Raw genomic sequence first — 16,533 nt, forward strand, 5'->3', positions numbered from 1 at the left:
AAAAACACACCTCGGAGGACACTCAAGACAGTGGAGTACAGTTTATTACGCCAGGGGGTCCAACGGGGATCTGTTCCCAACAAGGACCGTGATGTTTCTGAGAGGCCCCGTTTCATACCCCCCACTACGCGACTGGTTACATGTTAGCAACCTCTATGTTGCATATGATTGAGTTTCAAAACAAGTAGGTGCTAGGAGAACAAACAATTAAGACTAAAGGGGGGAACAATGATTATATATCAAGGGGGGATGTCTCCATGGTTAACCTAACAGGCAGCCTGGCCTCAACTACAATCTCCGTTTGTCACCTGTACGGAAGGAGTGAAGTGAAGTCGCTCAGTCCTGTCTTTGCAACCCCAGGGACTGTAGCCTACCAGGCTCCTCTCTCCATGGGATTCTCCAGGCAAGAGTACTGGAGTGGGTTGCCGTTTCCTTCTCCAGGGGATCTTCCTGACCCGGGGATCGAACCCGGGTCTCCCAGACGCTTTAACCTCTGAGCCACCAGGGAAGCCTCCAGGAAACCTGGTTTTCACTAGCAATGGTTTCCTCACTCTCCGGCAGGGCTCAGGCCCAGGTCACATCCTCTCTTTAAGATGGATGACAGGCTTCAGGATGCAGTCTCTCCTGCTTTCCGCACATGGGCCCCAGCAAGTCCACCCTGAGAATTTCAACACAGCTCAGGACCCACACCCCACCCCCAGGTAGGGCTCTGCGCGGTGTCTGAGCTGCCTTGAGGGGCAAGATGCTGCAGCGGTGGGGGGGTGGGGGTGGGGAGGGGGGCCGAGCTGCGCTGGAGCTCTCCGGTGGGGTGGGGGACAGCCCCAGTGGCCTCCTGGAACCTGTGCCCCAGACGCCCTCGGCTTGGAGGCAGCCCCTAGCGAGAGGGCCACAGGAAGCCAACCCGGACAGAAACCGAGGCCCCGTAAAAGCAAGTTCCTCTGCCAAGTCTATGCTTAACCTCTGTACACAAAATGTCATTCCTTTTTTGTCCAACACTTGTTCTCAAGATTGAGAAGTTAAAAAGGGGGCCGGGGCACGGAGATGGAAAATGAACTGCACCCTGTAGGGCCCTTCCCAGTAAAATCCTTTCCAGGTCCTCCATTTCTCCTTGTAGGAAACAGGCTTCCTTCAGTCCCCTAAGACCTCTCCTGAATTCCAAAGGTCAGGTTCAAATAGTTGCTAATCTGGGAAGGGCGGGACACAGAAACCAAGGAGGGGCAGTTGAGAAACTACAGCTTTGGGGCAGGGTCTCTTGAGCTTTTCTGCCAGGACTAAGGTCCCAGCCTAGCAAGGGAGCCCAGGGCACCACCGCTACCTCTCCACCAACCAATTATGAGAAAGCCCTCTTCCCAAATTCTGCCTATTGCAGACTCCCCCCAAAGCCATCCAGAGATTTAAGGGATTTTGAACATGAGTCACCTGTTCTTGCTCGGCACCACAATAAACCTTTCTCTGCTGCAAGCTTCAACGTCACCATGTGTCCTGCACACAGACTTGCATTCAGTAACAAGACCCTTGAAGAAGCAGAGGGGTGAGCCAAGCCCATCCACCCAGGGACCCCGGCCTCACCCTGGGGCAGCAGCACCGGGCTCAGGGAGGACTCCCACTGGAATGGTTAACCTGCGGCAACGCCTTGGCAGCCAATCACAGGGCCCCGCAGGAAATGCCTGGAGAGCCTCGCCGGGCGGGCCGTCCCGGCCCAGCCCCAGTCTAGCATCAGGCAGCCCCTGCGGCCCGCAGCCACACAGGCGAGCACGGCCTACCCTGAGCTCAAGGCACTGGGCTGCTGCAGCATGGCGCTCCTGGGCCGGCCCAGACTGGGGCCATTGCTGGTTGTGCTGGCCGCGCTGGCAGCGTCGGGGACGACGAACACCCCTGCTCGTCTGCTGACCCTGCTGTCCTCAGGCCAGGGCGCTCTGGACCGCGTGGCGCTGGGCGGCCTGTTAAATACACTGGCGGCCCGTGTGCACTGTGCCGACGGGCCGTGTGGAAAGGTAACACCCCCAACCGACGGGTCCTCCGGCCCGGCCCCAGCCCAAGCCCGCCGCTCCACCCCAAGGCCGAGGCCGGCTGCAAAGGGCCCGGGCAAACTCCAGAAGGCGGGCCGCGCGGTGCCTGATGCCGGGCCCTGCCCGCAGGCCCAAGCCCACTCTCCTCTGCTCCCTTTCAGAGCCCTCTGAGCTCCCCGGGTGGGGGGGTACAGCTCTGGGATCCTACGGCTGCCCTCCCACCCCTTCAGCACCCCCCTCTCCCCACCCCAAAATTTAAAATGGTTCCACGCAGAAACCTCCCTGGGATGGGGGACCCTCCGTGGGTGTGCCTGACTGTCACGGGGGAGGGCAGGGGTCTGTGAGCGAGCCAACGGTGGAGGGCACCAGCGTGAGGGACAGGAGGGTGGCAGCCCTCGTGTATGGCCCCCACCCGCCCGTCTGTGCCAACAGTGCCTGTCTGTGGACGACGTCCTGGCTCTGGGCAGGCCTGAGCAGCCCGAGGCCCCCTTGGGCCCGGCCCTGGAGCCTAGGCACATCGCCCGCCTCAGTGCCGCCGCCGCCCTTTACCTCAGCGACCCGGTGGGCACCTGCGCCGAGGTCCGGGCTGGCCGCTGGGCTGCCCGTGCCGACCAGCTCCTGGTCCTGCTCGAGAGCCCTCAGGCCCTGAGCCCGGCCCTGACTAGGCTGCTGCAGCGGATCCAAGCCCGCGCCGCTGGCCAGCCCGCTTCTCAGCAGGTGGGCACCTGGGCCAGCTACCCAGGGGCACTAGGGGAAGAGGGTCCGAGAGGGAGTGAGAGAAGGGGGACCACTTGGGTGGCGCTGGGCTCAGCACCTTTCTGAGTGCTCAGGGGAGCCTGGGTTGGGGGTCACAAGTGGACACTCACCGCTGAGCCGGGCAGGGCTGCAGGCATCCCGAGAGGGCCCTGATCCTCGACGGGGCTGAGAAAGCTCCCAGGGCTCCAAGGAAGAGCCCGGACAAGGCGGGGCCGGGAAGGGGACAGCTGCGGTGCCTGGAGTTCAGCGGAGTCCGGGGGCACCGGGGCACTGCGGAGAGAGAGGCCAGTGTGGCTGCGCTGCTTGAGACACTGAGGCCGGCTCCTCCCCAGGCCTGTGTGGACCTGCCTCAGCTGCTGGGGGAGGCGGCAGGGGTGGGGGCTCCCGGCAGCCCCGGCCCGGTGCTGGCTGCCCTGCTGGACCATGTCAGGAGCGGCGCCTGCTTCCACGCCCTGCCGACCCCCCAGTATTTCGTGGACTTCGTGTTCCGGCAGCACAGCAGCGAGAACCCCAACATCACCCTGGACGGTGAGGCCTGAGCTGGGCTACGGGGCAGGGAGTGCCCTGAACCCCAGCATCCGCCCCCCTGGGGAGTGCAGGGCTGGAACGGATTTTCACCCTCTGCCAGAGCTGGCGGCCTTGATGGAGCGCCTGGGGCTGGGCGGAGCGGCAGAGCCCCATGACGGCCACAGTGACGACAGTCCTCTGGGAAAGGGTCAGGGCCCCGTGCCCCTTACCACCACCAACAGCAGCGCCAGCGCGTGGGACACGGTGAGCCGTCCATGTGCCCGAGTCCCGGAAAGAGGTGGGGGCCCATGGACCGCTCAGGGCCCTGAACACCAGATCTGTCACCCCCACCCCAGCTGTGCCTGAGTGCTCAAGACATCATGGCTGTGTACGGAATGTCTGAGCAGGCTGGGGTGACGCCGGACGACTGGGCCCGACTGAGCCCGGCTCTGCTCCAGCAGCAACTGAGCGGGGCCTGCAGCCCCCAGCCCACACTCCCCACCCAGGATCAGCTCAGCCAGGCTGAGAGTGAGTCTCCACCCTACTCCCTAGAAGCGCCAGCCCGGCGGTGCCCAAGGGGCTGGCAGCAAGGAGATGGAACCAAACAGGGAGGACAAAGTAGCCGCTGGGCTGCAGAGAGCTGGGGCCAGGGCTGGCAGACCGGGCAGCAGGGTGGAGAGGCAACAGGGAAGGGGGTGCTGCGAGGGAAGAGGATGGGGGCTTGAGGCCAGGGGCCAGCAGGAAGCCGAGGCCAGGACTGCACCCGACTGCCTGCAACCTTGGGGGGCTCCTGCTCCTCCCAGACTCGGTCTGGACGCCCCTCCCGGGAAAGCAAGGGGCCACGGCTGGGAGGGAGGCGCTCACTGTCCTCCCTGCCCAGGGTACCTGTACGGCTCCCTGGCCACGCTGCTGATCTGCCTGTGCTCTGTCCTCGGGCTCCTGCTCCTCGTCTGTGCCAGCTGTAGGATCACCTCCCACTACGTCATCCAGGCCTTCCTGAGCATGGCTGTGGGCGCGCTCACCGGCGACGCCCTCCTGCACTTGATGCCTAAGGTTGCCCCAGCCTGCCACAGCCCTTCCTGACCCCTAACCTCTATCCGCCTGTCTGGGAGGAGGTCCCAAGGCACCGGGTCCAGTGTCCTTTGCCCACCCCCCCCACCAGGTGCTGGGGCTGCACACCCATGACGGGGAGGACCCTGGGCTCCAGACCACCTGGCACCTCCTAGCTGTGCTGGGCGGGCTCTATGCCTTCTTCCTGTTCGAGAGCCTCTTCAACCTCTTGCTGCCCCTGGACCCCGAGGTCAGGTGCTTGGGGGCTGGGCGTGGTGTGGGCAGGGGTGGCGGAGGCACAGTGGATCCTGAGCCTCCGTCCCCGCAGGACCCAAAGGATGGGGCCTGCAGCCATGGCCACAGCCACGGTGGCCACAGCCACGGTGTGTCCCTGCAGCTGGCGCCCAGCGACCGCCGGCAGCCCAAGCAGCTCCATGAGGGCTCTCGCGCAGACCTGGTGAGCCCGCCCTGCCTGGGGTCACCCGCCCTGGCGGAGCCCTGTCTGCGCTCCCAGTCACCCATCCAGGGCTTCCTCCCTGGCCTGATCTGGGGACTTGGCTCCGCGTGCTCCTCACCTTCCCACCCTGAGTCTAATCTACGCGGCCCGCCCACCAACCCGGTCTCCCCTCCAGGTGGCGGAGGAGGACCCCGAGCTGCTGAGCCCGGAGCCCCGGAGGCTGAGCCCAGGTGAGCCCTGAGGGAGGCCCCGGAGCGTTGGGGGTCAGGGTCTCGGTGCGCGGCCGCAGGCACGGGGACGGGGAGGGGGACGGAGGAACGGGCCGGGGCAAACGCGCACCCACGCCCGCCGCGCCCGCAGAGCTGAGACTGCTGCCCTGGGTGATCACGCTGGGCGACGCCGTGCACAACTTCGCCGACGGGTTGGCCGTGGGCGCCGCCTTTCTGTCCTCCTGGAAGACGGGACTGGCCACCTCGCTGGCCGTGTTCTGCCACGAGGTGCCGCACGAGCTGGGTGAGCCTTGAGGGGTTCCCGCCAGCCATGGGCGGGGTGCGGGGGGGGGGGGGGGGGTGGTCTGCCCGCAGCGGGGGGTCTGGGTGTGGCTGGTCGGCCGCGCTGTTGGGCGGGACTGTCGGGGAGTGGGCGCGGCCCTCGACCTGACCCCAGCCCCGCCCGCGACTCATGGCTCAGATAGTGAAGAATCCGCCTGCAGTGCACGAGACCCGGGTTCGATCCCTGGGTCGGGAAGATCCCCTGGAGAAGGGAATGGCAACCCACTCCAGTACTCTTGCTTGGAGAATCCCATGGACAGAGCGGCCTGGGGGGCTACGATCCATGGGGTCTCAAGAATCGGACACGACGGAGCGACTAAACCACCCCCACCTCCCTCCCCAGGGGACTTCGCGGCCCTGCTGCACGCGGGGCTGTCGGTGCGCCGCGCGCTGCTCCTGAACTTGGCCTCGGGGCTCACGGCCTTCATCGGCCTCTACGTTGCGCTCGCGGCCGGCGTAGGCGAAGACGGCGAGACCTGGATCCTGGCGGTGGCCGCCGGCCTCTTCCTCTACGTGGCGCTCTGCGACATGGTCAGAGCCGGGCGGGCGGGGGCTGCCCCGGGCGGGCGCTGGGCGGGCGCTCTGAGCCGGTCCTGACTCGGGCGCCGTCCTCAGCTCCCGGCCATGCTGAACGTCCGCGACCGGCGGCCCTGGCTCCTCTTCCTGCTCCACAACGTTGGCCTGCTGGGCGGCTGGACCGTCCTGCTGCTGCTGTCGCTGTATGAGGATAACATCGCCTTCTGAGAGCTTCTGCCCCCCCGCCCTCCTCCCCTTGGCTCTGGCTCCTGACCCTGGGCGCTCGCAGCCCTTCAGACGCACCGTCTCCGGGAGCGCCCAGCCCTTCCCCCACGCCCTGCTTCCTAGCTTCAATAAATGCTCTTGTCCTTGGAGCCCGGCCTGCTCGCCTCATCTCGCCTCCCCAGGAGAGGACGTTTCCCACCAAGAAACGTCGACAGGTGGGGCATCCTCTCCCCACAGCAGTGCCTGGTGCCTGATGGGGAGTCAGGACAGTTGAACTCAGGGCCCTCCAAGAAACCAGCCTCAGACCCGCGTCTGTGATGCATGCGAAGCGAAGCCCAGAGAAGTGGGTCCGGGGCTCGGGCAGCAGGTAGGACCTGGTGTCCAATCAGGACTGCAACCTCCCGCCCCGGCCCTCCTCCTGCGCTTCCTGCCGGCCTTCTGCGGCTCTTCCCAGGGCGGAGCTGCTTCAGTGCCTCTGGCTCTCTCCAGGCTGAGCCCCTTTGTCCCACAGACACACGGCACAGTAAGGACATGTACCACGTGCCAGGCTTGAGTCTGAGGGTTCTGTGGTCACTGAGCTGTTTAGCCGTCACAGTTGCCCTGTGATGTGAGTGCTGTGACTGCCCCTCTGACTCAGACAGGGAGGGCCCGTGGCCTGGCCACGGCCCCTGCTTTGCCCACTCCCTCCTCTGGCACATCCTCCGGGTGGCTCTGGCTGGTTGATGTGGGTTTTTTACGATTTTCCTTAGTTTTGGTGTGCTGGGTCTCCGCTGCTGCTCAGGCTTGCTCCAGTTGTGGGGCTCGTGGGTCACACCCCAGTTGCAGTGTGTGTGCTTCTCATTGCGGTGGATTCTCTGGTTGAGAAGTATGGGCTCTAGGACACTTGAGCTTCAGTATTTGCAGCACGTGGGCTCAGCCTTTGCGGCTCCCAGGCTCTAGAGCACAGGCTTAATAGTTGTGGCGCACGGGCTTAGTAGCTCTGCAGCATGTGGGATCTTCCTGGATCGGGGATCCAGCCCATGTCTCCTGCGTTGGCAGGCAGATTCTTTGCCACTGAGCCACCAGGGAAGCCCTGGCTCCAGTTCTTTTTGTTTTTTGAATTACTTTTTCTTCATGCTCTCAGAACTTTATTAGGTGGAGTTTGGGCAAAGGAGAGAGAAAACCTCTGAGACAGTCGCCCACCTGGTTGAGCACAAGCAGAACAGAGAAACCTTTGGTTGGAGATGTGCTCTCACCGGGGTAAAAATATCTCTGATTTTTAAATGGAGCGATGACTGGCTGAATATCTCTGGACACAAATTCAGATTATTTCAAATATTTAATAAATATTTTAACAAATATTTTAAAACTTTTCCACCAAGAAAAGGCAAGTCTCTTAGGACAAGACCGGACCAGAAGCAGGAGCCCCAGCTCCATATGGAGACAAACCAGCGCCACTTTTATGTTGGGTGAGAGGCAGGGGATATACCTCTGCTACTCCCAGATCAAGATTTGGAGGGAGGAGTGTTGTAGCCAAGCGTTCCAGGAAACAAACTCACTCAGAAGGACGATGCTGATAGTGGAGTGCAGTTTATTACACCGGCGGCCCACGGCAGAGTCTCCTCTTAGCCAAGGACCCCGACCAGCATTTGTGAAAATCTTTTATACCCCATGAGTACGTGTCTGAACCCACCACTCCAAATTCCTTGAGACTTACATAAACCAAGGAAAATACAATCCCAATAACCCCATCATTCACCTGCTATGTGCTCATGTGCTCAAATAGTCAAACAGTTAGCCACTAATCAATAAACCCGAGGTTACACTCCGATTGATACAGAAAAATTTATGGCCTGTCTGGAGGAAGGGGTGATTAGTGTATGTTTTCTCTTAGGCGATGAGTAACCTAGATACGATCTTCAAGGTTGCCCTGTCTGGAGGGGGTCGCATCCTTCTGTTGTTGTTTTCATAGGCACTAAACACGGAGTTCAGAGTCCATTGGAAAGGTGGCCAAGCGTGATCAGCATGAACAGGCCTAAGATGGAGTCCAGGCCCTATGAATTCCTTCTTCATTCCCCCCTCTTGATGCTCTCAACTCATATTATGAGCTTCATTCATAGGGATATATTGCACCCTGGCTCTCTGACCGCCAATTTGGGACAATGACATCAACCTTCGGGTTACAGAGTTCATAATACATTGTAAAATCCAGGGTCCACAAAGCAGAACTATCAAGGCAACTATAACAGTGGTAAATATAGTTTTCCACCAATCGCCCTTCACCCAAGATAGGACCGAAGTCCAAAAAGGAGTGTTTTCACTTGACGTTGCTTTTACCTGGTTTTTCACGTCATCTAAAGCAGTCAATGCATCGCCAGATAAGTCAGAAATGTGTGCACAACTTTCAACCTTAATTATAGCCCAGGTCCCTCCTTGAGCAGCTGTGAGTATGTCCAAAGCCATTCTATTATGAATTCCTGCTTTTCTCATTTGGATTTGCTCTTCATTTAAGGCTTGGATGGCTTTTGTTCTATCTAGGAGGGACTGTTGTGTGAAATTAGTCAAGGCCTCTACTTTAATCGTGATATCTGTTGTCCCTGTAGAGGGTACAAATAAGGCAGCAATATACTCATACCATACTCATACGGATCTTGTCCGCCTAGCATGTAAATAAGGTAGATTTACCGGGGCTCCCGGGGTAGATTTCCAACAAGTAGGTTTGGCTTTTGTTACACTGGCATTTATATCAAATGTAACTCCATGCCCCGAGTCTATTGACTGTAGGTCTTACACCAAGAGAGCAAGTAGAGGTTATGATTGGCAAGAGAGAGGAAAGTCTCTTTTTGTCATCCCAGAAAAGAGCAGAGTGCTTTAAAATCTCCTTGGCAGAGTGGTGACACCCACCAAGGAAGTCCATCTGTCACTGACAGAGGCACAGCCCTACATACCCAGCAGCTGGAAGTGCTGTGGAAGTCTGCGTAGGAAGGGGCGCATGAGATGAAAACATTGCCCTGAGTTGAAACGGAAGTTAAATTCAAAATCACGTTGATGAGGCCAAGCAGCAGGAGTTGATTGTCCGGCTTCATCCTGAAGGGGCTCGTCCAGGACCTTCTTTTCCTCCTGCTTAAGGATGGTCTTAGTCTCTCGAGGGTCAGCGGGGTCCCCCTGTGCAGTCCACTCAGCGTTTTTTGGGTCTGCGTGGTATGTTCTCTTCACCCTCCTATGATGGATCCAAGGGGCAATATCTGCCACTTTAACTGCAGTGGGGTAGTTTGAATAACATAAGGGCCCTTTCACCAAGGGGCTAGCAAATCAGGTTTCCAATCTTTGACCCGTACTTGGTCACCAAGCGTAAACTCACAAATGTATTCCCCAAGGGGGAACGGCACCCTTTCTTGTACAAACTTAGTTACCCGATTTATTATCTTACCCAGTTCCATCTGCTGTGAAACCCTATCCCCTCTTACCTGAGGCAAATTTGTTGACACCTGTTTTATTATGGGAGGGGGCCTCCCATACACAGTTTCCTATGGAGAATAGCCTTGGGACTGTGGGGTCACCCTGAGTCTGAGCAGAGCTGTTGGAAGTAAGTCCACCCAGGAGCATCAGTCTCTATGATCCTCTTGGAGAGTCTCTTTAATGTCCGGTTGGTTCACTCCACCGTCTCAGAACTCTGGGCCTATATGCAGTGTGCAGTTCCCATTTGATGTTTTAAGTTTTGCTTACTTGTACTAAATCAGCAACAAAAGCTGGGTCATTGTCTGAACCAATGCTGGTAGGAAGTCCACATCTGGGAACTATTTCCCTGAGCAGGCACCAGGCTACTTCTGATGCTCTTTCAGTCCAGGTAGGAAAAGCTTCTACCCGACCCGAGAACGTACATACCATGACCAGCAGGTAACAGCAGTGTCGGTGAGGTTTCATTTCAGTGAAGTCCACTCCCAGGTGTTCAAAGGGCAGCGTGCCTTTCAGCTGAATACCCGGAGGTTTTTGTCTGAATACCCGAGAGGCAGCATTAACCTGTGAGCAGGCAGCATGGCCTAGGTGGGTCGCTTGGTGTGTTTGGCTTACCAGATTGTGTGCCAGCTCCTCCGGTACCAATAATTTGCCACTTGGCAATTCCCACCATCCCTTTTCAGTCTTGATGGCCCTTCCGCTTTGGCTAACCTGACAGCCGTCATCCTTGTTTTATCAGGCTAATACCATCAGTATATAGGACCCAACTAGGGCCTGGAACCTTGTGTCCTTCTTTAAAACAAACCCCAGAGACCTTACCTCCTCCTTGCAGATCTGTGCCTTTTTCTTCGACACCCAGTAACCTGCTTCCATCAGCAGCTGGAGCAGTGCTTTTGTCCCTTCCCAGCATTTTCCCTTGGTCTCGGCAGCCAGCAGCAGGTCATCCCCATATTGTAGGAGCCAACATCCATACTCTTCCAGATGGAATGAGTCCAGGTCAGAAGCCAAGGCTTCCCCCAAAGATGGCTGGGGAGTTCTTAAACCCTTGGGGGGGAGTCCAGATGAGCTGTTGCTTGGTGCACCTGACTGGATCTTCCCATTCAAAGGCAAAGGTGGGCTGTGACGCTGGGGCGAGGCGTACGCAGAGGAAGCCATCCTTGATATCTAGGCACGTATAAACTTTAGTCCTCGGCAGGAGGAGGCTAAGTAAGGTGTAGGGGTTTGGAACAGTGGGGTGTAAAGTCACAGTAGCCTGGCTGACTAGCCTGAGATCCTGTACAGGCCTATAGTCCTGTCCTCCTTCCTTTTTGACTGGCAGGATCGGCGTATTCCAAGCCGACTGGCACTCTCCTAGAATGCCCGCTTGTTTAAATCTATTGATGTGGGGCAGTATGCCAGCCCAGGCCTCTATTGATAGCAGGTACTGGCGCTTTCTAACCAGGATGGTGCCTGGTTTGAGTTCTATTATCACTGGGGCTTGATGTTTAGCCAACCTGAGGGGAGAGGGGGTTGTCTATTGCCCAGACCTCAGGGAATAATTGAGTTAGCTCTCTCTCATGCTCTTCCGGCCCATCCGGTTCTTCCTTGGGCGGCTCATGCAACCTCCCCTCATCTTGGGGTGGTATTGAGAGAGAGAGCAAATAAGTCATAGTGTCCATCTGGAAGGTGGGCCTCTCCTTGGGGGAGAAAGTCACTTGTGCTCCTAGTTTGGAGAGCAAGTCTCTTCCCAACAAGGGTACTGGGCACTCAGGAATGTAGAGGAATTCATGAATCACTTGGTGCCCCCTCATCTGACATTTTCTGGGCTGGCAAAACGATTTAATCATCTCTTCTCCCGATATCTCAGTTACAGCAGTAGTCTTTTTGGACAGTGGTGCCACAGGTTTTGTTACTACTGACAGTTCTGCTCCTGTATCCACCATGAAGTCAATGATTTGGTCCCCCACTTCTAAGGTTACCGTGGGCTCTCGGGGACCTGATATCTCTGAGCCCTGGCAGCCCTATTTAATTTCCGAGTCAGCAAGCCCCACAACTGTGGGAGCTTCCTCTTCCTTCCTTGCCTTAGGGCATTCATTCTTCTAGTGGCCAAAAGCTCAGCACCGGGCACACTGGTTTGGCTGTAACGGGCCTGGGGCCTCCACTGGGACCGGTTGAAGGACTGTCCTTCCAGAGGGCCCAAGATAGACCTTCCCAGAGCAGCAGCTAGCACTGCAAATCTCTTGTCTGTTCTCTTTCGTTCCCTCCTGCTCTCTGGCAGAGCACAGTTTCTGCTTAATTCCAACCTCTCCCTCCCCTTCTTGTCAGTACTCACCGGAGAGGCAGATATAGCTTGGGCGGTTCGCTGGAGCCGGATCCTGGAAGTGCTGGCCAGAGGCTTCTGTCACCGGGATCGAAGCCTGCCGAGGTGGCGGCTCTACGACCTCAGGAGGAGCTGGCAGAGGAGCAGCGGCTGCTGCAGGACTTCACCTGGCCCTGGATGGGGCATTAAGGCGGCCTCCGGTCCTGGTGGAGCACTGGGAGGCAGGCGCGTCATTATCCCGTATGGGGGAGGGGTCAGGTCATCCCCATCCAAATCCTGTAGAATTTCCTTTTTTACCATCAGTCAATTTTTGTGCCATTAATATTTTTCCCTTTCCCTTCTGGATACAGAAGTAAGAGGGTCTTGAGCTCACCCAGCCATGAGTCAATATGTGGATATAGATCCGGGTGTCCGGCTCTCCTGTGACTACTGTACAGACTGCTTCCACTATTTTTAGGTTCACGGTGTTCTCTGGGGGGCATCCTGCTCCCACAGGGGGCCATTCAACCTCACAGAGTGTGTGGAGGCGGTGAGGCGTCATCTTTACCCCATAGTCTCCTCCAAATCCCTTCTTTAAACTTTTAATCCTGCACTCCAATACAGTTGCCTTGGATTCACTTCCCCCCATCTTGCTTACCTTCTTGGACCTTCTTCTACTTTTCCTTTTCGTTCTGTCTACGTAGTTCTCAGTACCCCGTGTACTTCTGATATTTCCACTCAGTGAAACACTTAAATTGCCATTCTGCCTCCTTCCTAATTGGGGTGAGAAGAGCCTTACCTGCCAGATCCCAGAGGGAGAAGGGGGATCGGCGTGCCTTCACCTGCAGGTCAGCACAGCCGAACCTGAAACCACGTGGTCCAAGACTGTTTCTCCCTTAAAGTCCGTTCTGCCTTGGTGGGCTTGATCAGGTGCAGATGAAAACACAGATGGGTTAAATATCCCATGTCCCAGGCCATCTCCGGGAAAGCCAATTCATACTCACTTATGTATCCCTCTCCTTCTAGCCTGACAATTCCGAGGGGGTCAAGAATTTCACAGCAGACGGGACACCTCCTGGGGGAGGGCAGAATACGAGCATACAAGGACCAGTTTCCTAACCTAAAAATGCCCTGGCAATCGCTGGTAATAATTTTCCCTGAAATGGCGTGGACACACCTCCTAAATGACCTTCACAAATTTCCTTCCTAAACCGTAGCACACTCATCGACCTGTGTACCAAGCAATCGCTGCCGCCTGCCTATTCCAGGCCCCTGTGGGTCTGTGCCCCTTCTAGCTCCTCCCAGGGGGGTGATCAGGCCCCCTCTTCCACCCTGCCGGGTGGGTTCCTCCCCACCTGAGCGCTCAGTTCCCTTGCTGCCGTTCACTACCTGCCAAAGCGAAGAAACCGGGCGTTGAAAGGCTGAAGTCTTCCAGAGGGGCGAGGCGCCTTCCCCCCGCTAGGAGATTCAAGCCACAAAGCCTCGGGGTGGCCTCAAAGGAGACCTGTCTCCTCAGAGTGAGGAGTTTCCCAGACCATGCACCAAATGTTGTAGCCACCCGTTCCGGGAAACAAACTCACTCAGAAGGACAATGCAGAGAGTGGAGTGCAGTTTATTACACCGGCGGGCCCAAGGCAGAGTCTCCTCTTAGCCAAGGACCCCGACCAGCATTTGTGAAAATCTTTTATGCCCCATGTGTACGTGTCTGAACCCACCACTCCAAATTCCTTGAGACTTACATAAACCAAGGAAAACACAATCCCAATAGCCCATCATTCACGTGCTATGTGCTCATGTGCTTAAACAGTCAAACAATTGGCCAATAATCAATAACCCCGAGGTTACACTCCAATTGATACAGAAAAGTTTATGGCCTGTCTGGAGGAAGGGGTGATTAGTGTATGTTTTCTCTTAGGCGATGAGTAACCTAGACAAGATCGTCAAGGTTCCCCTGTCTGGAGGGGGTCGTATCCTTCTGTTGTTTTCATAGGCACTAAACACGGAGTTCAGAGTCCATTGGAAAGGTGGCTGAGCGTGATCAGCATGAACAGGCCTAAGATGGAGTCCAGGCCCCATGAGTTCCTTCTTCAGGAGAATATGATGAGTGACAAAAGGACCAGTTTCTCAAAAACAGAGGGATAATGACACAGGGATGAAACTCAGATGCTGCTTTTGCAAGGAAGCAAGATAAGTGAAGAGGAACTAAAAAGCCTCTTGATGAAACTGAAAGAGGAGAGTGAAAAAGTTGGCTTCAAGCTCAACATTCAGAAAACTAAGATCATGGCATCAGGTCCCATCACTTCATGGGAAACAGTGAAAACAGTGTCAGACTTTATTTTTGGGGGACTCCAAAAATCACTGAAGATGGTGACTGCAGCCATGAAATTAAAAGACGCTCAGTCCTTGGAAGGAAAGTTATGACCAACCTAGATAGCATATTCAAAAGCAGAGACGTTACTTTGCCGACTAAGGTCCGTCTAGTCAAGGCTATGGTTTTTCCAGTGGTCATGTATGGATGTGAGAGTTGGACTGTGAAGAAAGGTGAGCGCGGAAAAATCGATGCTTTTGAACTGTGGTGTTGGAGAAGACTCTTGAGAGTCCCTTGGACTGCAAGGAGATCCAACCAGTCCATCCTAAAGCAGATCAGTCCTGGGTGTTCATTGGAAGGACTGATGCTGAAGCTGAAACTCCAATACTTTGGTTTGGCCACCTCATGCGAAGAGTTAACTCATTGGAAAAGACCTTGATGCTGGGAGGGATTGGGGGCAGGAGGAGAAGGGGTCGACAGCGGATGAGACGGCTGGATGGCATCACCGACTCGATGAACATGAGTTTGGGTAAACTCTGGGAGTTGGTGATGGACAGGGAGGCCTGGCGTGCTGCAATTCATGGGGTCGCAAAGAGTCGGACACGACTGAGTGACTGAACTGAACTGAACTGACTGAAGATAAGTAGTGACTCTTCATTGCTGTCTGACCCCAATACCCAAACTACTTTAAAGCAGCCTTTTCAGACACAGCCCTCCAGGGTGCCATGTAGGGCTGAGGGGGAAGGGGGCTTATTTTGCTACAAGAGAAGGGGGTTGAGTGGGGAGAGTAGCAGCTACTCCTCACTCCCCCACGACTTCTGTCACAAAAAAAACACCCGTAAATGCAGGACATACAATAGTGAGTCTGGGAGGCAGGCTCCCCACGGAGGGCCTGCTGACATGTGGACACAGTTACTGGCCTCAGTAATTCTTGGAAGGGCTGCTTGTGTTCTCCCAGGCCCATGAGAAGCCCTGCCCCAGTCCACCCCGCTCTTCAGGGTTCAATTCTGCTATGACTTTTAGAGGTGCTGGTGTGGTTCGGGGGTCACACACCTGCCCAGGCACCCAAGTGACCCCTTGGTCCACAGCTGAAGTCTTGTCACTGACATGACTAAGTGGGCAGCTCTGGATGCAACAAACACATACTTTGCTACTTTCTTGGCTTTGCCTATATTTTCTTACTTGTTTTATTTCTTAAGATTCCATTTCTTGGAATTCCCTGACAGTCCAGTGGTTAGGGCTCCGAGCTTCCCCTCTGCACTGCAGAGGGCACAGATTCCATCCCTTCATTCAGTTCAGTCGCTCAGTCGTGTCCGACTCTTTGCGACCCCATGGACTGCAGTATGCCCGGCTTCCCTGTCCAAGGAGCTTGCTCAAACTCATGTCGTTCATGTTGGTGACGCCATCCAACCATCTCATCCTATGTCGGCTCCTTTTCCCGCCTTCAATCCTTCCCAGCATCAGGGTCTTTTCAAACGAGTCTGTTCTTCGCATCAGGTGGCCAAAGTATTGGAGTTTCAGCTTCAGCATCAGTCCTTCCAATGAATATTCAGGACTGATTTCCTTTAGGATAGGTTAGTTTGATCTTGTAGTCCAAGGGACTCTCAAGAATCTTCTCCAACACCACAGTTCAAAAGCATCAATTCTTCCGCGCTTAGCTTTCTCTATTCGATCCCTAGGCAGGGAAATAAGATCCTGCAAGCCACAGGGCGGCCTGCCGAGCCGAGCCGAGTGAAGAGAGGTCTGCCTAGCTGCCCGTGGTGGTCCTGGCTCATGGGCCCTTGAAGCGGACAACTACCAGGCCTGGGGAGAGAGCAGTGGGCAAGACGGGCGAAAAGGTGTCCTCAGGGGAGGGGCTCGTAGAGGGGCACTCCAGGGCCCCGCGTCGTGAGCTCGTCTTCTGGTGCTGGTGTCGGGGGTCGTTCTGCGGGGGCAACGCTGACCAGGGACAGGACAAGACGCCTCCAGGAAGCTGTCCCGACCCCTGTGCTAGTCGGGCTCCGCCACGCTTGCGGCAGCCGCCGGGGCCTAATTTGGCACGTGTTTGCGCCCGGGGGGTCTCTGCTCCCCCGGCCTCCACACTGCTGCCAGCATCCAGCAGGGCGCCTGAGACCTCGCCTCTTCCTGCCGGAGAGACCCTCTGCAGTGACCCCATTCTGGGATCCGGGGGGCGGGCAGGTCCTGACCAGCCAGCCCTGAGCAGCCCAGCCACCGTCCGGCTTCCAGCCGGCTCTGCATCCTCCGCAGTGAGACCCTGGATCTCCCGCGAGCTGGGTTTTCGGGGCGCTGGATGCGGAACCCGGGAGCGGAGCCGCGAGGCTGCCCCCGGCCGCCAGGGGCCGCTGCGTCCCCCGCGGCCCCCGCGCCTCTGCGGCGCTGCGCAGGCGCAGTACCCGGAACCGTGGCGTGCGGCTTCCGCGTCCGGACGGGCCGTGTTCGGC

At 57.0% G+C, this 16,533-nt stretch overlaps 1 protein-coding gene across 1 annotated transcript; it reads left to right on the top strand.

The window, feature by feature from the left end:
- The first annotated feature begins 1,707 nt into the window (after positions 1 to 1,707).
- SLC39A4 (solute carrier family 39 member 4) lies at positions 1,708 to 6,220 on the top strand. Its single transcript, XM_027973448.2, has 12 exons — positions 1,708 to 1,994; positions 2,442 to 2,726; positions 3,098 to 3,293; positions 3,394 to 3,536; positions 3,629 to 3,800; positions 4,153 to 4,325; positions 4,435 to 4,572; positions 4,651 to 4,779; positions 4,955 to 5,009; positions 5,140 to 5,292; positions 5,674 to 5,861; positions 5,946 to 6,220. Exons 1-12 carry the CDS (start codon positions 1,794 to 1,796, stop codon positions 6,072 to 6,074), a joined length of 1,962 nt encoding a protein of 653 aa, XP_027829249.1. The 5' UTR covers positions 1,708 to 1,793; the 3' UTR covers positions 6,075 to 6,220.
- The last annotated feature ends 10,313 nt before the right edge of the window (positions 6,221 to 16,533 follow it).

Source organism: Ovis aries, chromosome 9 (genome assembly GCF_016772045.2).
Source record: "Ovis aries strain OAR_USU_Benz2616 breed Rambouillet chromosome 9, ARS-UI_Ramb_v3.0, whole genome shotgun sequence".
In the NCBI taxonomy this organism is placed as follows: Eukaryota; Metazoa; Chordata; class Mammalia; order Artiodactyla; family Bovidae; genus Ovis; species Ovis aries.

What these genes read in the sequence shown, in the direction of transcription:
- SLC39A4 (XM_027973448.2), top strand. Translation starts at nt 1,794, where the DNA reads ATGGCGCTCCTGGGCCGGCCCAGACTGGGGCCATTGCTGGTTGTGCTG. An exon ending in CCGACGGGCCGTGTGGAAAG is followed by an intron (nt 1,995 to 2,441) that starts GTAACACCCCCA and finishes CTGTGCCAACAG; the next exon opens with TGCCTGTCTGTGGACGACGT. An exon ending in TCCTGCACTTGATGCCTAAG is followed by an intron (nt 4,326 to 4,434) that starts GTTGCCCCAGCC and finishes CCCCCCCACCAG; the next exon opens with GTGCTGGGGCTGCACACCCA.